This window comes from Taudactylus pleione, unplaced genomic scaffold (genome assembly GCF_031769625.1).
Source record: "Taudactylus pleione unplaced genomic scaffold, aTauple2 ptg000744l, whole genome shotgun sequence".
Lineage (NCBI taxonomy): Eukaryota > Metazoa > Chordata > Amphibia > Anura > Myobatrachidae > Taudactylus > Taudactylus pleione.
Window position 1 is genome coordinate 154,219 of NW_028285146.1, and position 24,458 is coordinate 178,676.

Below are 24,458 nucleotides of genomic sequence, written 5' to 3' on the forward strand. Positions count from 1 at the left end.
CGAGGACATTTTCAAAACCCCCAGCGGCCGTTTGAGAGATGTTATGGTGCAGCGTGTACAGTTATCCAGATATATTGAATACGCCGTATAGGGCGTCCGATGCCATATATCTAATGTACCATTGCTGAGACTCCGCTGTGTGTATGCTACCCTGCCTATCCAGTCTCTCTGCACTATGCCGGCTGCTGTGGGCTCACTTGTGTCTGCTACACACAATAGGCAAACAATTCATGTCCCTTTTGTAACAAACTACACACATAGTATATACACTTCATTTAATCCAAGCAAATATTATGTTGTAGCTTTTAAACATTATTAATACTTCTGTGAGCAGTTTATTTGGGGAAGGTGTGTGTGTGAGAGTGTGTGTGTGTGAGAGAGTGTGTGTGTGAGAGAGTGTGTGTGTGAGAGAGTGTGTGTGTGAGAGAGTGTGTGTGTGAGAGAGTGTGTGTGTGAGAGAGTGTGTGTGTGAGAGAGTGTGTGTGTGAGAGAGTGTGTGTGTGAGAGAGTGTGTGTGTGAGAGAGTGTGTGTGTGAGAGAGAGTGTGTGTGAGAGAGAGTGTGTGAGAGAGAGAGTGTGTGAGAGAGAGAGTGTGTGAGAGAGAGAGTGTGTGAGAGAGAGAGTGTGTGAGAGAGAGAGTGTGTGAGAGAGAGAGTGTGTGAGAGAGAGAGTGTGTGAGAGAGAGAGTGTGTGAGAGAGAGAGTGTGTGAGAGAGAGTGTGTGTGAGAGAGAGTGTGTGTGAGAGAGAGTGTGTGTGTGAGAGAGAGTGTGTGTGAGAGAGAGTGTGTGAGAGAGAGAGTGTGTGTGCGAGAGTGTGTGTGTGCGAGAGTGTGTGTGTGCGAGAGTGTGTGTGTGCGAGAGTGTGTGTGTGCGAGAGTGTGTGTGTGCGAGAGTGTGTGTGTGCGAGAGTGTGTGTGTGCGAGAGTGTGTGTGTGCGAGAGTGTGTGTGTGCGAGAGTGTGTGTGCGCGAGTGTGTGTGTGCGCGAGTGTGTGTGTGCGCGAGTGTGTGTGTGTGCGAGTGTGTGTGTGTGCGAGTGTGTTTGGGGGGGGGGGGAGGGGGGGGGGATATACTGTAGTAGCAAATCCATCCATTTAGTGGGGTCTCGCTTCCCCCTCTGCCTGATACGGATCATCTTTACTAAAATCTACCAAGACACAGGAATGGATTTGTGTGATGTTTATTACAAAAAGAACTTTAAATAACATTTCTACCAAATATTACAGCAAGTCAAGTACAATAAAAACAAAATAAAATAATCACTATTAAAATGGCAACGGAATCGCATAGCTAGAGGGTGCTATCGTCTCAGGTTCCTGTATCAAGGTGAAGTGAGCAGAAACCCTATGAGCAATGTTCCCTACCATTGTATAATGATTTATTTCCTATTGTATGGGCGATACATAATGATATACAGTACCCGAGGCATCAATGCTGCAATATCACGCTGTGCGCCTGGGGAAGGGCGTGATGCACCTGGGATAACGCAGAAAACAACCCTCATCCTCTATAGATCTAGTACCGGACTGTAGAGACTCTTCCTTCCCCGGCCCATAGACGGACATGGGCAATATAAGTTATTATACAGTACAGCGGCTTCCATTACATGGAGATCAGTACAATGAGAGAGTCTGGTTTCATCAGCGTCTGGCGCGGTGACCGGGTAACGGATTGTCACTATGAAGCGGAGTAGGACGACTCCCCAGAGGCATGGACCCGGCAGTACTCCTGGCGTCCGCTGGCCTTGTTCCGGCACGGCAGGCCGGCTCTGGTTATTGCCAGACAGAACTGCCGAGGGGACGCTGACGAGACGGAGCTGTGTGGGGGGGAAGAGGAAAATACAACATAGCCGAATATCTTAATGAAAACCATAAAATGAGATGTTTATGTAACAGCCCAATCTCCGCGATCAGCAACCGGGCGCAGTCACTGCTAGATTTCTAGATAATCCAAACCTTAGATCTAGATCTGTATAAAGACTGGAGGAGGACAGAGTTCTACTCACAGGTTACTGGACATCGAATTGTTCGGACTGTAATTTACAGACTCCGACAGAGCATCAAACGCAGCGCCCAAGTGCCGTCTGGAAGTGTTTGGCCCCACCTGCTGGCAGACAAGATTACTGCACTTAGCAATGTCACTCAGCGGCACAGTAACACTACATAACTCTGTAACTGGGGGATTCTCAGGTGCAAAACAAATAAAATGATGCATTTCTTTCTGATACTTGCAGTCAAATAATTGTAGACATGCATGAAAACTGCTGATTCTATTTACCTACAATTAATTTCCCCAGAAAACCACCATGACAGACATTACAGTGTCTACCGTAGCTCCCCTTCTAGATTAGGTAGAGACCAGTAGATAATCGCCCCCCCAATGATATATAATGCGGCTCCTCCCCATCATACACATACAGGGTAGATGCGGCTCCTCCCCATCATACACATACAGGGTAGATGCGGCTCCTCCCCATCATACACATACAGGGTAGATGCGGCTCCTCCCCATCATACACATACAGGGTAGATGCGGCTCCTCCCCATCATACACATACAGGGTAGATGCGGCTCCTCCCCATCATACACATACAGGGTAGATGCGGCTCCTCCCCATCATACACATACAGGGTAGATGCGGCTCCTCCCCATCATACACATACAGGGTAGATGCGGCTCCTCCCCATCATACACATACAGGGTAGATGCGGCTCCTCCCCATCATACACATACACGGTAGATGCGGCTCCTCCCCATCATACACATACACGGTAGATGCGGCTCCTCCCCATCATACACATACACGGTAGATGCGGCTCGTCCCCATCATACACATACACGGTAGATGCGGCTCGTCCCCATCATACACATACACGGTAGATGCGGCTCCTCCCCTTCATACACATACACGGTAGATGCGGCTCCTCCCCATCATACACATACACGGTAGATGCGGCTCCTCCCCATCATACACATACACGGTAGATGCGGCTCCTCCCCATCATACACATACACGGTAGATGCGGCTCCTCCCCATCATACACATACACGGTAGATGCGGCTCCTCCCCATCATACACATACACGGTAGATGCGGCTCCTCCCCATCATACACATACACGGTAGATGCGGCTCCTCCCCATCATACACATACATGGTAGATCTGAGCTGCCATGGGGGATGTCAAGAAAAAAAAAAAAAGTGTCAATTATAATTAGCCGGCCTCCTCCTCCATGGCAGCCATTACAATGACGACATGTACCCAAGCAATGTACCAGGGCGTCACCGAGGTCAGGGCCTTATTGCCGGGAAGGGATGACTGCCGCCTCCCTCCTGGTTTTGAGTGTCTTTCAGCTCAGGCTCCATCTTGCTTTTGCATGGCATTCCTCCACGTGCATGCTCCAACACTATTAGGGAATGGAGTTGCTTTTCAATGGCTTCCAGTCTGTCCCGTCTAAATGTGGCGTTAGAAGACACCGTGCGCACACAACGCCGACGCTCAACCAGCTGAACGACTTTCTGGAAGTCCTAACCAGCTCTGTTCCCGGTAGCAGCAGCCTGGTGCTCCCCAGGTAGTCAGCATGTCCCCTGCGTGCAGCATCAGGCAGTGTCACTGGGACCTATGCTAGAGACAGGATGTCCCCTGCGTGCAGCATCAGGCGGCGTCACTGGGACCTATGCTAGAGACAGCATGTACCCTACGTGCATCAGGCGGTGTCACTGGGACCTATGCTAGAGACAGGATGTCCCCTGCGTGCAGCATCAGGCGGCGTCACTGGGACCTATGCTAGAGACAGCATGTCCCCTGCGTGCAGCATCAGGCGGCGTCACTGGGACCTATGCTAGAGACAGGATGTCCCCTGCGTGCAGCATCAGGCGGCGTCACTGGGACCTATGCTAGAGACAGGATGTCCCCTGCGTGCAGCATCAGGCGGCGTCACTGGGACCTATGCTAGAGACAGGACGGACCCTGCGTGCAGCATCAGGCGGCGTCACTGGGACCTATATGCTAGAGACAGGATGTCCCCTGCGTGCAGCATCAGGCGGTGTCACTGGGACCCATGCTAGAGACAGGATGTCCCCTGCGTGCAGCATCAGGCGATGTCACTGGGACCTATATGCTAGAGACAGGATGTCCCCTGCGTGCAGCATCAGGCGGTGTCACTGGGACCTATGCTAGAGACAGGATGTCCCCTGCATGCAGCGTCAGGCGGCGTCACTGGGACCTATGCTGGAGACAGGACGGACCCTGGGGAAGGGGCAGCTCTACCTAACTTAGTAGGGAATCTCCCCATTGTACTGGCTGCTGAGGAGTCTTCAAGCGGAAATACAGATTTGTAAAGGGGGTATACAGCTTGGGATTGGCCTAACCCTTACCTTTAGCAGCAAAAGCCTCTCAGCCCTGTAACCCTATTACCCAGATTTGTGACGCAGAGAGGGGGAGCTGTATCAATGGCAGCGGCACATTACACTGTATGGAGTCCTTTCAGGAAGCCCCAGAATGCTATGTAGCACGTGGGAGTTTAAACACTTCATTTTCTCTCCCTGATATCCAATAGTGACCTCAACCCCCCGTTACCTCTCCCTGAGGCCCCAGCCTCTCACGTGTCCGGGGGGCTGCACGGGATACAGTCAATATACCTACGGACGGGAGAATCCCGCTGTCTAAATCACGACATGGGACTAAACCCAGGCGCATATCTTTAGTCCGATGACTGAATCCCGACAGGACGGCTTCCCGAACAAAGGTAAGCGAGGACACTTAGTTGTTAGCCGCTGGGGGGTTAGGTTTAGGCACACCCAGGGGGACTTGGGGTTAGGCACCCCCCCGGGGAGGGTTAGGCTAGGGGTATGGAGGCTAGGCGCCACTAAGGGGGGGTAGGCACTCCCCCGGGTTAGGTTTAGGCATCCTCAGGGTTGGGACATTTTGGGTTAGGCACCACCCCGGGGAGTTTTAGGGTTAGGCACCCCTAAGGGAGTGTTAGGGAAGGGGAGAAGGGTAGGTTTAGGGGACTTACCGCCTCCGTCGGGATTATAAATTTTCGGGTTTCCGGCGTCTGCGTTTTAACCTATTCAGCCACCAGGATTTCATACCCAATCCGGCTGTACCACCATGTAGGCACGTCTCTTGGCACATGCTCATCAGGGAATAAAGACCTCTCCTAGCAATCCTCTGGGCCAGGCACACCCTGCACAAGGCCCGGCCACTCCTGGCACTTACCAGCTTTAAGGGACTGTCGTGTCCTTGGACTGCTTTGGTGATACTGAGCCGGCGCAGCTTCATGGCCGGAGTGGACTGACCGGGGGTCCTCAGACAATGCTGCATCTTCCATTCCAGAGGCGCAGGAGACGCCATGACAGACGCTTCCTTAACCAAAGACTTGTGACCCAACAGGGAATCATCTGCAAGAGCAGAAATGCTGCCATTAGGTATGTGCCATATATAATCCCAGAGCCACATTACTCAGCACAATCTGCCCAGGTCAGCGACTTGTGGGACAGTAAACAGATCTGCGATACTACAAAGCAATGCATACACATACTATAACATGGCTTCATTTTATATTTACACACAATATAGCACCTAAAGGTGCGTACACACGCAACGATTTTTTTGAACGATTTAACTATAACTACGTTGTTATCGTTCAAAATATCATTCAGCTTCTGAGTTATAACGATGAACGATAATCGTTCATGAGTGTTCCCGTTTGTAGTTCATCGTCCATTTCCGACTGTCCAACTTAACGAATTTCATTAAGGGAAGGAACAGTTTTCGTTCATCGTTGAAAAAAAAATAAATCGTTCATTACACTTCAAAAAAAGTTCACTTTTTCAAAGGAAAAACTGAACGAAAATCGTTCACTAACAGAATCGTTATGTGTGTAATCATCCAGAGCATCTCACCGACTGTATAAGAGTCATCCGCCAGCTTCCATAGCTCCTCCTCCAGCAGAGTCTCCTCCCCCAACCTGACAACACAGATACAGAAGGTGACTGGCAAGTAGAGGCATTGCTTTATCCCAGCCCTGGCTTGTAGCACCCCCTTGTGGAGGACCCATGTAAATGCTCCTTCTACACAGGCAATAATCCCCATGTGTCCCATCTTCTAATATAAATTTCATTATTCTAATTTATGGAGCACATACTGGTCCTCATTCAGACCCGGTTGCAAGCACTGAGCGCTCGCAACCGGGTCGATGTTTAGGCTCTGTGCACGCGCAGCGGCAGCACTGCGAGTGTGCAAGCCCCGGAGCGAGAGAGAAATTCTCTCGCTCCGAAGCTCTCTACTAAAGGGCCATCTGTCAATGTTGATCGACAGCTCGGCCCGTTCTGTAGGCGGGGCGGGAGGGGGCGTGGTTGCACAAACTGATGCATTCCTTAAGGAACACCTGCCATTTTGTGGGCGGCCGCACTGACATCAGCGGTGATGTCAGTAGGGAGTTTCCTGCTCGACCAGAGCAGGAATCTCCCTGGGGCTTGCGGCTGCCGAGACCCAACCTTAGGGTCTCGTCGCAAGCCCCGATGGTCTTGACCATCGCGACCATCAACCTGGTCGGTCGCTAAAGCTGTGGGTGGTAACCCACAGCTTAGCTAGCGACCGGGAGGCCGCACTTAAAAAAATAAAGCGGCCGCCCTCATTCAGAGAGCAGTCGCTTCTTGCGACCGCCTCTGAATGAGGGCCACTGTCCCATACACAAACCTCACCAACCCCCCAAAAACACACAGATAACCTTCTGTTATCATTCACTGAATCTTTCATTATCCGGTATCTCATGGAAACCACTTTAGCATTAGGACAAACAGGCGGCCCCTCTGTATAACACACAGCAAGCCTAACACACCAAGTATTGTGAAATACATAGTAATTCGGTCTCCAGATTGCAAGCTCTTCACCCCACTCACTAAAGGCAAACAATTGTCCCACCGAGTTTGAAAGGGGCAAATCTGAGCCCCGTTACTGCCTCACACCCCTACACTATAGGGCCTATATAATCCACCAGCTACAATCTGAGAAATCATAAAGTGCCCGTAATCTACACAGCGCCCGTAATCTACACAGCGCCCGTAATATAGCAGATGTGTTGGTGCATTAGGGAGAATTTGGATTTGTTTTGCTGTAACAGAATAATAAGATATAATGTAATGATTCCCAAAGGAAAAGCGTTACCCCCATATCAGAAATACCATACAGGAGTCCATATTCCCGACCTTTCATGGCTTCCCACGTACTGCGCATTATACGGCCGGTAACGCAGAGACAGTGTCATTAGTGGCTGGCGTTGTGTCGTTCCCCCCCCTCATTTCATTAACGCTCACACTGAGGGTACGTTTAGTCACTGGATTCCTGGCGCTGTAAGACGCCCCCGTGACATCGCCGTTGTACAGCGCCCGGTCTCCATTCTTACCTCTCCGGGGTAGAAAAGTGCTTTTCCTTCTCTTTGCATACAGGGACGAGTTGAGGAGGGGGCAGCGCAGCACAGATCTTCTTCTTCACCTTCGCAAGGCAGCGGAGAGTGTTCAGCAGCATCCAGTGACCTGCGCAGAAACCACAACCAGAGCGTCACATTGTCCTGCAGATCTGCGCTCGGCCAGCCGTGCCTGGCATAGAATGTGCTACTGTCACATGCTGTGGTCAGAGGGCAGGTGGGATACGCCAATCTTCTAGGCTGGGACTAGGGGTATGCCAGGAAGGGGGGAGTCTGGATGCCTATTGTCAAAATGTCAACACCGGCATCCGATGCTCGGAATCCCAACAGGGGTCGGGCAAGTATACTAACCCTCCCCCCTAACCCTCCCCATTAGTGCCTAAACCTAAACCCCCCCTTAGTGCCTAACCCCCTCCCCCCCAGTGGTGCCTAACCCCAACCACCCTCCCCCCTCCCCACAGCCTAACCCCGCTGTGGTGCCTAAACCCAACAACCCCCACCCCACCCCCGCAACTAACAGCTAAAACGCCCCGGTTTACCTTCGATCAGGATGGCGGCTGTCGAGATTCCGGCACCGGGATTTAGATAGGAGTCGGGATTTTGACACCTATCTTTAGTCCCGGGTTGAGCTTCCGACGTCGGGATATAGACTGCCGGCATCCTGTTAGCCGCCATACTAATTACATCCCGATATTCCAACTTTCTTTGATACTGATCAATATCACAAGAATGGGATTGATCTGTCCCAAATCTGTAACCAAAGACGGTTTTAGAGATTTCAAAACTTGTACGACTGAAGACCCTTCTATGCACCCGCATGTACCACTGAAGACCGATCTATGCACCCGCATGTACCACTGAAGATCGATCTATGCACCCGCATGTACCACTGAAGACCGATCTATGCACCCGCATGTACCACTGAAGACCGATCTATGCACCCGCATGTACCACTGAAGACCGATCTATGCACCCGCATGTACCACTGAAGACCCTTCTATGCACCCGCATGTACCACTGAAGACCCTTCTATGCACCCGCATGTACCACTGAAGACCCTTCTAATGACCCGCATGTACCACTGAAGACCGATCTATCTACCCGCATGTACCACTGAAGACCCTTCTATGTACCCGCATGTACCACTGAAGACCCTTCTATGTACCCGCATGTACCACTGAAGACCCTTCTATGCACCCGCATGTACCACTGAAGACCCTTCTATGCACCCGCATGTACCACTGAAGACCCTTCTATGCACCCGCATGTACCACTGAAGACCCGTCTATGCACCCGCATGTACCACTGAAGACCCGTCTATGCACCCGCATGTACCACTGAAGACCCGTCTATGCACCCGCATGTACCACTGATTACTACACATCCATACCCGGGTGTGCATACTCACTTCTGACAGCTTTGCTTTCAGTGCATTCACAGAATGTTCAAGCACTTGAATAAGTCCATTCATTTGTATGGGAGTGCACCAATTACATAGTGACTTGAGGTTAGCACAATTGTCACATTAATGTCAATGGCTCATTCATTTCATTAGAGCCGTGCACCACATGTAGCAACTCCATTACAATGAATGGGCTATTGACACAAACGGAGCTTCACAGCACTGCTAAGTGCCCCCACATCAGTAGATAGGAAAGCAATCTTTACGGATGCATGTTTATAGCAGGGGGCTGGGTGCCTCTGGGAGAGGGAAGATGTGTCCCCCCCCACCGAAATCATAGGCTGCAGCCCCAATCCATGCCCCTATGACGTGGGAACCAGCTCTGTGTCTCTAACAGTGGCGATGAGCATGGAATTTGGGGGGTGCTAACGTTTGACTATTATATGGTGTTTTTACCATGTACGTAGGCACTGAAACCGCCATTAAAATAAAAGGGAAAAGACCTGCACCAATTGTTGAATACTGATAGCATCTACTTCAATTCCAGCGAGATTTCAATAGTAAGCGTTATCAAAATACTACATTTATCACTTAAAAAGGAACCTAAACCTCCATTGATATCGGACAAAAAGCCCATTTAAAAATGTTGGTCAGCTATACAGCCATGGAAACAAGATGCAGGAGCACCTGGAATACTCCGGACAACTCCAGCATGGCGTCCCAATGTCTGTGTCCTTTGTCTAGTAACTGATAAAGCTGTGGGACACAGGGAAACGTGTCAGGTGTACTCTGTACTGGATTGCCTGCTGCATTGGGATTTTATCAGCATCTGGACCAAGCTCTGGGTCCTCTCAATATCTGGACTTATTGCGGCTGTCACCTATCATATCTGCAGCAACTCCAACCACAAAGGTCTAAAGGTGCATACACACAAAGATTTTTTGAACGAATATCGATAACGATATAGTTTATCGTTCAATCGTTGAAAAAAACGTTCACTCAGAGTTAAAACGATGAACGATTATTGTTCATGCGCGTTCACGTTTGTAGTTAACTCAACGATTTTCATTAAGGGAACATGCAAAAATAGTTTGTAGCTCAAAAAAAAAATCGTTCATTACATTTAGTAAATGAACGATTTTAGTTAACGCGCATGAACGATAATCGTTCGTTTTAACTTAAGAAAGTGAACGATTTTTTCAACGATTGAATGATAAACGATATCGTTAACGATAATCGTTCAAAAAATCGTTGTATGTATGCGCTTAAAGCTGCATACACACACGATTTTGTTACCAACGATTTTATGAACGATTTTCTGTCAGATTATCGGTCAGATTTTTTTTAAAGTATAATGAACAATTTTTTTGAACTACAAACGATTTTTGCATATTCCCTTACTGAAAATCGTTCAGTTGGTCAGTCTGACTGAACTACAAACGTGAACGCGCATGAACGATAATCGTTCATCGTTTTAACTCAGAAAGTGAACAATTAACGATATAGTTATCGGTAATCGTTCAAAAAAATTGTTGTGTACACGCACCTTTAGCGTTACAAGGGACCAACAACATGCAGGACCTTCTCTGCTAAAGAACCCGACATCACTGGACCAATGTGGTAACTATCTGAGATGGTCGGACACTATACATGTGACACCAGCCAACAGACTATTCCTACCAGGCTATAATAGGAACAGGTGGTCCGTGCATTATACCCAAAATGTCCCAGATGCCGAATATCAACTGATTGTTTACTAATCCTTTTAAAAGTATTTATGCATATGTTATTTGCCTAGATTTCTTTTTATTGATGTTAAAAAGGCTTAGATACTGTGTGCATATACATATTTATCATTTATTTTTATCCGTTTTTATTAAATATTTTCATATACACAATCCATTCCATTGGATTAAGTTTTATTTAAATGTTATTAGCGCTGTTTATCTCACCATATCTATGCATTTATCTGCTTAAGGGCGACTAGCCTTAATTTTAACAACCGCTTTGGAATCACTACCCCCAGCAGCACCTGAGTAGAACCTCTTGGTAGTTCTCTGGGGCTCATTCAGACCCGGTCGTTAGCGCCGATGCGCTCGGACCGGGTCGATGGCCCCCCACAGAGCATGCGCACGACGGCGCCGGTCGTAGCGGGTCTCGATCCAAAGGGGGCAAGCTGTCGATGTTGATTGACAACTCGCCCCGTTTGGAAAGCGGGCCGGGGGGGGGTGGCAGCCCAAACGGGAGCGTTCCCATGGGAACGCCTACCATTTGGGGGCGGCCCCACTGACATCACTAGTGATGTCAGTGGAGAGCTTCCGGCTCAGACAGAGCCGAAAGCTCTCCGGGGCTTACGACAAGGGAGACCCTACCCTAGGGTCTCGTCGTAAGCCCCGATGGTCTTTACCATCGCGACCATCACCTTAGGCGGTCGTAAGGCTGTGGATGTGTTAACCCACAGCCTTACCACCGCAAAGGAGGACGTCTTGAAAATTCAAGACGTCCTCCCCTCATTCAGACCAACCGCACGCTCTGTGCGACCGGCTCTGAATGAGGTCCTCTGTCTAGTAACTGACTACTCATTTCACTGGCATTAAGTGCACAACTATGAAAACCAGGCATTTAATGGGTCCATTCATTTCAATGTTCCTACGGAGGTTTTTGCACCTTAATTGTTTTGAACTTCGAGGCTCTGAAATCAGTGAAAATTATTTTTTTTAGTCAATTTAGTAAATGAAACTTTCACAGAGTCACCTGTTCTACACTTATTACCGAATAATCCGATATCACTCATAGCAACCATCGGAAGCTTATACGGGCGATTAACAGAATAATTTCACTTTAACCGACTTAAAGATTAGGAAACCGACCTGTAGATCACCAGAAATCGCACTGTCGAGGGGCTCCCTACGTGGAATTACCAGACTCACCGATAATTGTACACACCAGTAACGCTGTCAGAGACCGGAATCCCAGCGAGGCGTGGTGGTTCAGCTCGGACAGGGCGTTCACCGCTATCAGGACAAGCAGAACTGCGCGAGAGAAGCCAGGAGTCTGCAGGAAGGACATCATCAGAGCCAGGAGCAGAAAGTAGGCAGCGTGGAGTACGCACGTGTATATGGCGTTCAGGTTCCCGCCTGCAACAAAGTATTGGTCCGTGTTTCGTATCATAGGTGGTTTGGCTTAGTTTCATAATTAGAGATTCATGTATTCCTAATTTACATTGTACATCTCTAAGTCTACATATTATAACACTGATCTGGCGAGTAAACTATCCGCCACACAGGAGAGGACGTTTAAAGAGCCAGCAGATGATGTATTAGAAGGGGCATCGTCTCGAGAGAAGAGAATCATGGTCTCCAATATGCTGTACAACCGCTGGTTCTACGCCTCAATCCTCAAGTTCCCTCAACAGGTCATGTATTCAGGATTTGTCTGTGGAAGCATGTGAGATAATTACTGACCCAGCAACATAGATTACCTCACCTGTGCAGGATTATAGGTTTCCACACACCTGGCCTGTTGGGAGGGTACTGGAGGACTGGAGTTGAGAACACCTGCTTTACAGATTTTAGCGCCAATTTACAAAAACAATTTCGTAGATCCGGTGAGAATCCAAATCAGAGGATGTGCTAGATCTGCTATGGCTGTATAAATAGATTAATGATCCATATAGTGAGTTCTGTGAATCAGCTCAGTTTAAGATCTCCACAGAGGGCAAGAGCCAGGGAGAGGATTCCTTACAGTATGAGCCATGAACAGAGCTGTAACTAGACTTTTTGGTGCCCTGTGCCAGAAAGAGCATTGGCGCCCCCCCATTTTTCAAAGGGACAGAATGCACCCAAAAAAGAGCCATGGCCTCATGGGGAAAGGCCAGGGAAGAGATAGGAGAGGCCAGGAGATGGTGGAGATGAAATAAGAGGAAACTACAAGCAAGAATGATAAACAGAAATATGACATGGCCCAAACAGCGCCCCCTGACCTGTGGTGCCCTGTGCCATGGCACCGGCCGCACTACCCTAGCTACGGCCCTGGACATGAACTGCGGAATGATTGGACAGCTAAGCATTACAAACCGAGCTACTAATAGTACCCAACAGTGACCCAGATACTGTGGGCACCGGCTGCCGCATTAACCAGCGTCCCCTCTGTGGCTGTCGCTGCCTGGCTTATGTGCCGTAGTGGAGCCTGCAGCGTCCTCGCAGCCCTAAACAATGCCTCACTATGGTGAAGTAATTTTATTGGGGGGGTGAAATATTTGGGTTTTCTAGACCACAAAGTATCCTCCTTCCCAAACTAAATAGTGACAGTGTGATTGGATAAAAACTCACGTCACAATCTTTTGTCACAGGACCAAATTAATAAGCAGTCAGAGCTCCCCCCATGACTGACCCAATCATTCCCTGGGTCTCTGAATGTCAACAGTCCTCTGGAGACAATTGCTAGACCGTGACCCACCACCAGACAGGGGTCCCACCTCACAGAAGGTATCACCATACAATTGTATCTTGGGGAACGTCACACAAGACCTGATGCTGCTGAGAGCAGAGAATTGGCAGAGACTCACCTGCCCAGCTGATGAAGGCTTGGATGTAGCTCAGCCGGTCCTCCACACTCCGATGCATGTGGTCCATGGCGTAGAGCACAGTGCCCAGGCTCTGGTTCATCCGCTGCAGCTTCTCCATTAGGACATCAAAATACTGCGCGCTTTTGTTCTGGTATGACAGGAAAAGCGCCAGGTTGGACTCTGCGCAGATAGGGGAGAGAGAGATCATGGCATCTGACCCGCAGCTCAGCTGGATGGCAGGTTGGTAGCAGCAGAGCACCCCATCTGCCCCATTACACAAGGGACATCAGGCACCATCATTATTACAGGACAACGTGACAAACCGGAGAATTATTATTCATACCCCTCATTTTTATCAGCATTAAAGCCCCACAATGGCTGGAGATAGACACAATGAGTAATTCTAGTAAAGACCAGGGGATAGATAGAAAATATTATATATATATATATATATATATATATATATATACATATACATATATATATATACATACATACACACACACACAAAGCAGCCACTTCTCTGTCGATTTGACCTGAAAATGTAAAGGGCCACCAATACTGAATACAAAGCTTAGCGTGATCTGCTCTTTAGTGGCAAATTAAACCTAGAGGTCAAGACCGCCCAGTAGCATAATTCTACCCCTAAGCGTAAACCTACCAATTTTGGAGTAGACTTCATGGGATCGGGCCCGGACCTCGGATAGGTCAGCCAGAATCGTCCTGTGCCCCTCCTGCACTTCTGCGTCCTGCTCCAGGAGATGACCGGTCACATTCTCTACAGACAGAACAAGCAGAACCGGCATCAATCCCTGGGGTGCGCAGTGAGCGAGTAATGCAGCAGGATACACAGAAATACAGGTGTGTTACTCTGGTGTCTGTAATAACCAGATTATACCCTTTAAATAAAGACAAACCAAACTCCATAAACCAAACCTGGCAACTCCTCTACTACCAGAACCACCACCCTGCTCTCAGTCGGGTGAAGCTCGGCCTTGGCGGTGCCATAACCAGCTGCCGCTCCAGGACTGATCTTGGAACTATTTATTTGTGCTCACAAAGCCTATAAGGCCATTACCAGCCGGGGTGAATCTGCAGGTGTCCCATGTCTAGGGTTGCCACATAATCCCTTTAATAAAGGACATGAATTATACAGATTCTGTGGCTGGGTGACTTCAAGTCTCCATTTTTCCTGGTTTTAATCAGCCACAGAACCGATGTAATTCCCATGTCCGGAATTAAAGGGATGACCTGGCAGGCGTACCTGTGGCTGTCTGTTGTGGGAATGGACCAAACACAAAAAAGGTTTCTCTAACACCTAAAAACATTCTAGAACGGCTGATATAGCGGCACACACAGGGAGCGCTAAGGTCGGGCTGGAAGCGCTTTATGACATGTAGATGAAAGTTCGTTTTGTGCTGGTGCTGTGCTAAAAGGAAGACAGAGGGGTTCTCCGTACCCATCTTCTGAGCGATTCCTTCTATCATCTGTGCCACCAGGTGGTGCCCACTGGCGATCAGCGCCTTCTCCTCTGCCAGCATCTCCAGGTTGCCGCTGATCGAGCCCTCCATCTCCTCCTGGTTATTCTGCAGCTGCTCCTGTTGGGTTATCAGATCCTTCTGGCTAGTGAGGACCTTCTGCAGTGACTCCGATGTCAGTTCCTTCAGCTCCTCCTGCCCGTCCTGCAGAGAGACGCCACCAGGAGACAGTCACTACATGCCCAACTACTGGGTGACATTCTTATGGGAGGAAAGACAGTTGGGGGGTTACATCCTATAGACCAGGCACAGATTGCCATGTATTGCTGCAATGAGGAAACAGACTCCGCTGTGTAACACGGCCTGGCTCAAGCGCCCTCTATTACAGGGAGAACGACTTACAACCTCAGCGTTACCCACAAACCCTTCACAGTGGCTGCTCAGTGAGTAAGGGTCCCATCCAGGCACGTGCAGATCATACCGGGTTATACACTGATCTAATACAGAATATATTACCTTGTGGCATCATCATGCAACATTACCTTCAGCATTTTCATGGCCTCCAGTTGACCCATGGCTGTTGATACCAGCGTGTTGACCGTCAGCTCTGTCCTGCGGCGGAAATGAAGCTGGCGGGTGGCGTAGCAGACTGAGCGCGCCCTGTTGCTGACAATATGATAAGCATTCCAGGTATCTGGGTCCATGGGCGCCGTGCAGTCTGCAAGTGTCTGGTCAAATACAAAACAAACATCTACTCCGGTCACGTTTCCATGAAATGAGAAGCTCTGTTCCTGGCTGTACAACTTAGAGGGTGGGGGATCAACTTAAGGTTAGAATGCGTAATGGGAGGGTTAGGGTCCAGCTACCGGGAGGGTCCAGCTACCGGGAGGGTCCAGCTACCGGGAGGGGGGAGGGTCCGGGTTAGGCTGCTTACCTTGAGGTGTCAGGATTCTGACTGTCAGGTGTTTGGGATGCAGGGTTAAGGGTGTGACACCACCGCACACAGAACAGTAATCTACGCTGATCTACAATGCGTCACTCATCTGAACTGGACACACATATCTTGAAATACACAGTATAATGAATACATTCAATTCGAAAAGACTGCAGGGTTTTTTTTGTTTTAATAAGAGACCAAAGGAGAAAGAAGACTTATCGTTGGGGGCACTCATATAGAAATAAAGATAATTTAAAATATAACTTTTAATATAATGTTACTAAAACAAGGTAACCTACACAGACGGACATACATACAAGCAACATATACCTTATATTTACCCTTATAATTAAGGGAGCCAGCTCATATAAGGAAAAAAAGAGAGGGATTACCCTCTATAGAGTCCAGAAATTTTTTTTTGGTTGAGCGACATCAAATTAACAGAGTAATCCCTCTGTGCAGTACAATAACGCACCGCTAAGATAACAATAGTATTTATCTGATAAGGATAATACCACCCCACGAGTAGCAGCAACTGATAGCTGTCACTCACAATTTAGTAACACAATAGTATATTTCAGAAGATATAAAATTTGGCTCTGATCACAGAGCACAAGTGCATATGATTGGGATATGTACACACACAGCTGTGTATCACATATATAATTTGTCGCTATTCCTGATATATAACATTGTCGGGATAAATTCCTGCGCACACAACTGTAGTAGATCTATCCACTGTCACAGAACATGAACAATTTAGATCAAGTGAGCAGGAAAAACATGACAGAGGAAATAGAGGCACAGCTGTGTGTAATCATGTGTATACAGAATCATGAAATACAACAAAACCCTGTGATGGTCAAACTAATAGGTTTATAACCAAATCATACCACTGCAGTGGGTATTAATCAATCCTTCTAATAATGTACATATCCACAATGCCCATTTATTAATCTAAATATACTGCCAGAATTTGGAAGTGCATGTATCAAGAGGCTGATCCTCAAATAGCAAGTGACAATGTGCTAGGAGACTAGCACATATAATGAGTGTGTGCACATACAAATTCACTTAGCTTGATACAAATTGTATAAGGAAATCCTTCTAGTGTGCCGCTGCTCCACGGGGGAGAGATGACTGTGAACACGCACAGAGGGCACAGGCTAGCACATATAATGGAACTCCTGAAACGTGAGAGCTTCTGGACTTTTAGATTAGGGGCACTCTCACCAGGAGGACTAAATGAGTACATTAACTATAGCCCTTTTCTATAAACCCTCTCCTAAAATCTTGAATAAAATATATCTCCTATTTATATTTATTCTTATTTAATATTCATATTTTCATTTGTTTTATTGCATATATCTTTTGACATTATCAATTTAATATTGATGTCAATAAGATCCGTGTGACTCATTATACACCCTTATAACGTGAGTTATACAGATGCTTAATAATAGGAAGGTTTGTGATAGGTCCTGACTATGGCTTAGCAATAGACTTTATATTTCTTGCATTATGTATGCTATATCAAGAGACAACGTGGTATATACAACTCCAGTGTTTAATTTTCTATGTTGTTCTATACCTATGTACTATAATACTTTGGAATCAGTTTCCTCATTATCTTGACATTAGAGACGGGACAAGCTATTTTGGATACTTGCAGACTCTAATCCAATAAGGAGATTTATTTATACAGGGTACTCTATTAATGATAGGAATCATGACTTTAAGACTCTCTGTTTATTGGCCTTCTCTCTCTTCTCTTCCCCCCCCCCCCATCTATTTTGGGATCAAGATCTCTCTTGTGCATATTATTTCGTATAAATATGTTGTAGGACGATTTAGTACATATATTGGCTTCTTCTTCATGTAATTTCAGCTAGGGAGACTATGATGTTTAGTTATTTTTAGAAACGTTAGGGGATTTAATATGCACCATGGGGCATTAAAGCAAAATTCTGAATGTTTATTCTATATCATCTCTTTGATTTACGGTATGGGGTCTTCTGTGCATCTAGGATTTATGATGCAATGTCCCCTGTATATTTGTAAGCACAGGATGTGCTCATCATATCATATGATTGTTAGATAGGAAGGAACCCTGTGTACTTGAATATGAATATTATGACTCCACCTCCTTGTACATTGTATAGTGTATGGTGTTAATGGTAATTTATGTAGTCTTGTCTATACCAACCCCTATACATCCTAGGTCCCATTTGATTATATCATATATTATATTAGAATCATTCAGAAAATACTGGATCATGCATAATTAATCTAATGCACTAATGGTAGCAGTAGCTTCTCGATATTGCGTTTGCCAACCTTATATGGATTGATTGGGATATACTATTAACTCTATGTATATAAATGCCTTTCTTTGGGTCTCGTTTATTCTATTCTATTTTGCTCTACCTAATGTTTCTCTTTTTCTTTCTACATAACAGAATGAAATATGTTTATAAATATATGTCCCTCCGTTCTTTTCTTTCTCTAATTAATCCCATTCCTCCTTACCCTTATCTCTAGTCCTGCTTTAATTGGACAGATAATCTGTCCATCATTCGCACATAGGCCTAGGATTGGCTGACAGGCCGTTTTAAGAATGGGGTTCCCAGGCATGCATCACTCTGATGTGATCAAGCCCCCGCCCCCGGCGAAACGTACGTCATCCGATTTGAGTCACAGCAGGCTGTTGGAGCAGGAAGGCACCAGCCCGCGCGGCAATGAGCTAGGATTTCCCCGCATCTGCCGCCGAACCTGCATGAGACGACCAGGTATCTCCCTGGGGAAGCCGCGTGGAGGGAGAATCCCACTGCCGCTACCGTCTCCTCCATAGCCTGTGCCCTCTGTGCGTGTTCACAGTCATCTCTCCCCCGTGGAGCAGCGGCACACTAGAAGGATTTCCTTATACAATTTGTATCAAGCTAAGTGAATTTGTATGTGCACACACTCATTATATGTGCTAGTCTCCTAGCACATTGTCACTTGCTATTTGAGGATCAGCCTCTTGATACATGCACTTCCAAATTCTGGCAGTATATTTAGATTAATAAATGGGCATTGTGGATATGTACATTATTAGAAGGATTGATTAATACCCACTGCAGTGGTATGATTTGGTTATAAACCTATTAGTTTGACCATCACAGGGTTTTGTTGTATTTCATGATTCTGTATACACATGATTACACACAGCTGTGCCTCTATTTCCTCTGTCATGTTTTTCCTGCTCACTTGATCTAAATTGTTCATGTTCTGTGACAGTGGATAGATCTACTACAGTTGTGTGCGCAGGAATTTATCCCGACAATGTTATATATCAGGAATAGCGACAAATTATATATGTGATACACAGCTGTGTGTGTACATATCCCAATCATATGCACTTGTGCTCTGTGATCAGAGCCAAATTTTATATCTTCTGAAATATACTATTGTGTTACTAAATTGTGAGTGACAGCTATCAGTTGCTGCTACTCGTGGGGTGGTATTATCCTTATCAGATAAATACTATTGTTATCTTAGCGGTGCGTTATTGTACTGCACAGAGGGATTACTCTGTTAATTTGATGTCGCTCAACCAAAAAAAAATTTCTGGACTCTATAGAGGGTAATCCCTCTCTTTTTTTCCTTATATGAGCTGGCTCCCTTAATTATAAGGGTAAATATAAGGTATATGTTGCTTGTATGTATGTCCGTCTGTGTAGGTTACCTTGTTTTAGTAACATTATATTAAAAGTTATATTTTAAATTATCTTTATTTCTATATGAGTGCCCCCAACGATAAGTCTTCTTTCTCCTTTGGTCTCTTATTGTTCCTTTCCTGACTTTGGGGAGCACCACCAACATATTAAAATTGGTCCACTAAGTGGAGGTTTAATTAATCTAGTTGGTATATGATTATTTGTATGTACTTCAGGTCCTGAGGGACTTGAAAGTAGGTTTCTTATATCAGTCTGGTGCGACCCTCACCCCCATGTGTCTCTGTTAGGATTTTTTTTTTGTTTTAAACAGGCAAAAAATATTTTATTTTTGTGCACATTTTTTTTATTTATCACTGGGAAAAAAAACCCTTAAAAAGAAGTTCTTCTCGGGGTGCAGCAGGTTCACTTTAAGAAAAAAGTTTGCAGCGCAGTGAGAGAGCGCGCAGTGTGAGAGTGACAAACACACAAAGGAGCCCATTTATTGTAGTATGAACTATCTGCTGCAATTACCGCTTTGTACCCCCCAGATGTATTATGCAGGGACTGTCCCTCCATTTCCCACAACAGCCAAACTCCCTTAAATTTCTATGGGGGACGCAAAGCTGTCAGCAGATGGAGTTGCGCGATGTCGTCAGAAGATGGCGCTGTGCTGCTGTAGCCTACAGGCTATACTTTGTACAAATTACAAGGAGAGGATTCCCTCCCTGCAATGGCCACGGCGCACGCGTGGTTTGTAAACCACACACGCGCTTATGTCCAGGAACAGGAGTGAGACCGCTGACGCCGTCATTTCACTCCAAGCACATCGCAGGGACGGAGCAACTTAATCCATTCGTGCTGTATGATCGCATCCTGCCATGCGATCATGGGCACTGATATCCCGTCCCGATCGCATTGCACACGTGATCATTGATAAATGGGCCCTAAACACTGACAATGCCGCCTGCAGTCACACATCCCAGACACTACACCTGTCTCCAGATCTACCCATTACACTACTAAACCGCACTCCTCCTAACCTAGGGTCTGATTCTCCATGGAGCGCAACTGCGTTCACGTACGGCGAGGAAATGCTCATCCATTGCGATCGCTATGCGTCGCAGCACTACATAGGGACGCCCCCCTTACCTTACACACATCCGTAATACTTAGCAAGTCTGGGAAAATCCTGTAGGAGTAGAAATCATCCACAGATTTGCAGGAAATTGGATAGAACCATCAGACAGGCTTCCACAAGTGCCACCAACAATCGCCACGTCAGACACGAGGAACATTTATAGATTGCTAAAGAGCCAGCAGAAGTGCGGGTGCTATACTTATGGTAGTGTTTGCCTGGATGCTGTAGTGTGTGTGTGTGTGTGTATGTGTGTGTGTGTTTTGCTGGATCAGGTTGTGTGATAGCATAAGTGGCCATAACTTACACAGCTGTAATGTTCCCGATGTATAATGACACGGTACAGTCCCTGCATGACCAAAGGAAAATGGACAAAGCAGTCACCGCTATAAGGGGCCTATGTACTAAGCCTTGGATGGAGATAAAGTACCAGCTGGTTGGCTGGTACTTTATCTCCATCGAAGGCTTAGTAAATAGACCCCCAGTTTAGTAGAAACAGCATAAAAACCGGGAGGAGTCAGTGCTATACTGGACTAGCCTGTTTATAAGAAGACGTCACCCACTCTATAAGTGATAACAGAATTACACTATAGGACTGTAATAGACTATTACTGCATCCCGATTCCTATAACATCACACTGCAGTAGGTATATGGGAAGCAGTGGCTGCACTACACATACACAGCCAGCAGGTGGCATCTCAGCACAATAACACTCACCATATCATCAGTACAGGGGTAGGTCTTACGCCCCTCTACCTCTGCCTGACAGTTGAACAGCGTCACCCCAAGTTTTGCAATCTCTTCCTCCGACATCTCTGTACACGACGCCCTCAGCAGACTCACAACCTGTAATCGCCATTAACACGATGAGACAAACATTTTTCACTGCATAGTTCACAATGTTTCGTAAAATTCAAAACACTAATAAAAATAATAATACTATCTAGCATTCATGTCTGTACTCTCCATAAGATGAAAACACAAGAGCTAGCAATCTAGAGGGAAATACTTCTCCCAGTGTAACAGAAGCACCCCACCTTATAGTGACAGCCGTCCAGCGGGGAGAGGGGGGGGGTTGAGGGGGGGGTTTAGGGGGAGGGGGGGGGGGGGGGGGAGAGTGTATCCCACCTTATAGTGACAGCCGTCCAGCGGGGAGAGGGGGGGGAGTGGAGGGGGGGTTTAGGGGGAGGGGGGGGGGGGGAAGAGTGTATCCCACCTTATAGTGACAGCCGTCCAGCGAGGAGAGGGGGGGAGAGGAGGGGGAGGGAGTGTACCCCACCTTATAGTGACAGCTGTCCAGCGGGGAGAGGAGGGGGAGGGAGAGTACCCCACCTTATAGTGACAGCTGTCCAGCGGGGAGAGGAGGGGGAGGGAGTGTAGCCCACCTTATAGTGACAGCTGTCCAGCGGGGAGAGCTCCAGCTGGTGGGCTTCAGCCAGAAACTTGTCATCCGCTGTGGTCATCTCAAACGGAGCATTGGGGAGAGACTTGGGGTCAGGATTCACTTCCTTATGGGGCGCAGAGGGCTGGCTTGAAGGCTTGCGGGTGAACCAGCCAAAAAAAGCCGCACTATGTGCTGGGAGGGTGAGGAGGGCGAGAAGCAGGAGCCGCCTGTGCAGAGACATTGTGAGACCTAGACGGAGAACAGAGGGGTCAGTGCTGCGGTATCGGATAATTACCCTATAACTTGTTCTGCAAACACATTGTAACAAGTCATTATATACACAGCAATGTCCCAGGCAGAGTACAGTGCTTTATACAGAGGCGTCCCAGGCAGAGTACAGTGCTTTATACAGAGGCGTCACAGGCAGAGTATAGTGCTTTATACAGAGGAGTCACAGGCAGAGTATAGTGCTTTATACAGAGGCGTCACAGGCAGAGTATAGTGCTTTATACAGAGGCGTCACAGGCAAAGTATAGTGCTTTATACAGAGGAGTCACAGGCAGAGTATAGTGCTTTATACAGAGGAGTCACAGGCAGAGTATAGTGCTTTATACAGAGGAGTCACAGGCAGAGTATAGTGCTTTATACAGAGGCGTCACAGGCAGAGTACAGTGCTTTATACAGAGGGGCGTCACAGGCAGAGTACAGTGCTTTATACAGAGGGGCGTCACAGGCAGAGTATAGTGCTTTATACAGAGGGGCGTCACAGGCAGAGTATAGTGCTTTATACAGAGGCGTCACAGGCAGAGTACAGTGCTTTATACAGAGGCGTCACAGGCAGAGTACAGTGCTTTATACAGAGGCGTCACAGGCAGAGTATAGTGCTTTATACAGAGGCGTCACAGGGAGAGTATAGTGCTTTATACAGAGGCGTCACAGGCAGAGTATAGTGCTTTATACAGAGGCGTCACAGGGAGAGTATAGTGCTTTATACAGAGGAGTCACAAGGAGAGCGCAGGGAACCACAGGGAGAGTATATTGCACAATACAGAGGCAGTATAGTGTGTAATAGAGGTGTCACAGGGACAGTATAGTATGTAATACAGAGGCATCACAGGGGCAGTATAGTGTGTAATACAGAGGCGTCACAGGGAGAGTGCAGGACACGACAGAGGGAGAGTATATTGCATAATACAGAGGCGTCAATACAGAGGTGTCACAGGGGCAGTATAATGTGTAATACAGAGGTGTCACAGGGGCAAACCTAGTGCGTAATACAGAGGTGTCACAGGGGCAAACCTAGTGCGTAAAACAGGAGTCACAGGGGATGTATAGTGCGTAATACAGAGGTGTCAGAGGGGCAGTATAGTGTGTAAAACAGAGGTGTCACAGGGGCAGTATACTGCGTAATACAGAGGTGTCACAGGGGCAGTATAGTGCGTAATAGAGGTGTCACAGGGACAGTATAGTGCGTAATACAGAGGTGTCACAGGGACAGTATAGTGCGTAATACAGAGGCGTCACAGGGGCAGTATAGTGCGTAATACAGAGGAGTACCAGGGGCAGTATAGTGCGTAATACAGAGGAGTACCAGGGGCAGTATAGTGTGTAATACAGAGGTGTCACAGGGGCAGTATAGTGCGTAATACAGAGGTGACACAGGGGCAGTATAGTGCGTAATACAGAGGTGACACAGGGGCAGTATAGTGCATAATACAGAGGTGTCACAGGGACAGTACAATGCGTAATACAGAGTTGTCACAGGGACAGTAAAGTGCTTAATACAGAGGTGTCACAGGGACAGTAAAGTGCTTAATACAGAGGTGTCACAGGGGCAGTATAGTGCGTAATACAGAGGTGTCACAGGCGCAGTATAGTGCGTAATACAGAGGCGTAACAAGGGCATTATAGTGCGTAATACAGAGGCGTAGCAGGGGCAGTATAGTGCGTAATACAGAGGTGTCACAGGGGCAATATAGTGCGTAATACAGAGGTGTCACAGGGGCAGTATAGTGTGTAATACAGGTGTCACAGAGGCAGTATAGTGCGTAATACAAAGGTGTCACAGGGGCTGGATAGTGCGTAATACAGAGGCATCTCAGGGGCTGGATAGTGCATAATACAGAGATGTCACAGCGGCTGTATAGTGTGTAATACAGAGATGTCACAGGGGCAATATAGTGTGTAATACAGAGACGTCACAGGGCCAGTATAGTGTGCAATACAGAGACATCACAGGGTCAGTATAGTGCGTAATACAGATGTATAAAGGGATGTGGGCATAGGTTGCAATAGAGCTATCAAAGGGGGAGTGTAGTGGGAGAGTATAGGAGGGACAGTACATGGTGGATGGTAACATTTTGAAGAAAATAAATGGGAGCTAGTGCAGTATAGGTGTATAAATAGCGGTGGCTGGTGCAGTATGTATAC

At 47.2% G+C, this 24,458-nt stretch overlaps 1 protein-coding gene across 3 annotated transcripts in view; it reads right to left on the bottom strand.

Annotated features, from left to right (window-relative positions):
• Positions 1–1,162: 1,162 nt before the first annotated feature.
• LOC148477124 (protein brambleberry-like) overlaps positions 1,163–24,458 on the bottom strand; it is a 73,891-nt gene continuing 50,595 nt past the window's right edge. The window contains exons 2-13 of one of the 3 annotated variants that reach the window (XM_088457181.1): positions 22,030–22,277; positions 21,362–21,490; positions 15,416–15,601; positions 14,855–15,077; positions 14,057–14,173; positions 13,396–13,575; positions 11,759–11,965; positions 7,406–7,535; positions 5,904–5,968; positions 5,218–5,399; positions 2,004–2,101; positions 1,163–1,814 (exon numbers count right to left, since the gene is read on the bottom strand). In XM_088457181.1, the coding sequence (XP_088313307.1) occupies positions 1,676–1,814; positions 2,004–2,101; positions 5,218–5,399; positions 5,904–5,968; positions 7,406–7,535; positions 11,759–11,965; positions 13,396–13,575; positions 14,057–14,173; positions 14,855–15,077; positions 15,416–15,601; positions 21,362–21,490; positions 22,030–22,269 (1,896 nt within the window). In that variant the 5' untranslated portion in view covers positions 22,270–22,277 and the 3' untranslated portion in view covers positions 1,163–1,675. Of the gene's footprint in view, positions 1,815–2,003; positions 2,105–5,217; positions 5,400–5,903; positions 5,969–7,405; positions 7,536–11,758; positions 11,966–13,395; positions 13,576–14,056; positions 14,174–14,854; positions 15,078–15,415; positions 15,602–21,361; positions 21,491–22,029; positions 22,278–24,458 lie in introns of all 3 variants that reach the window. The other 2 variants (XM_088457180.1, XM_088457182.1) reach the window with 2 other exon arrangements.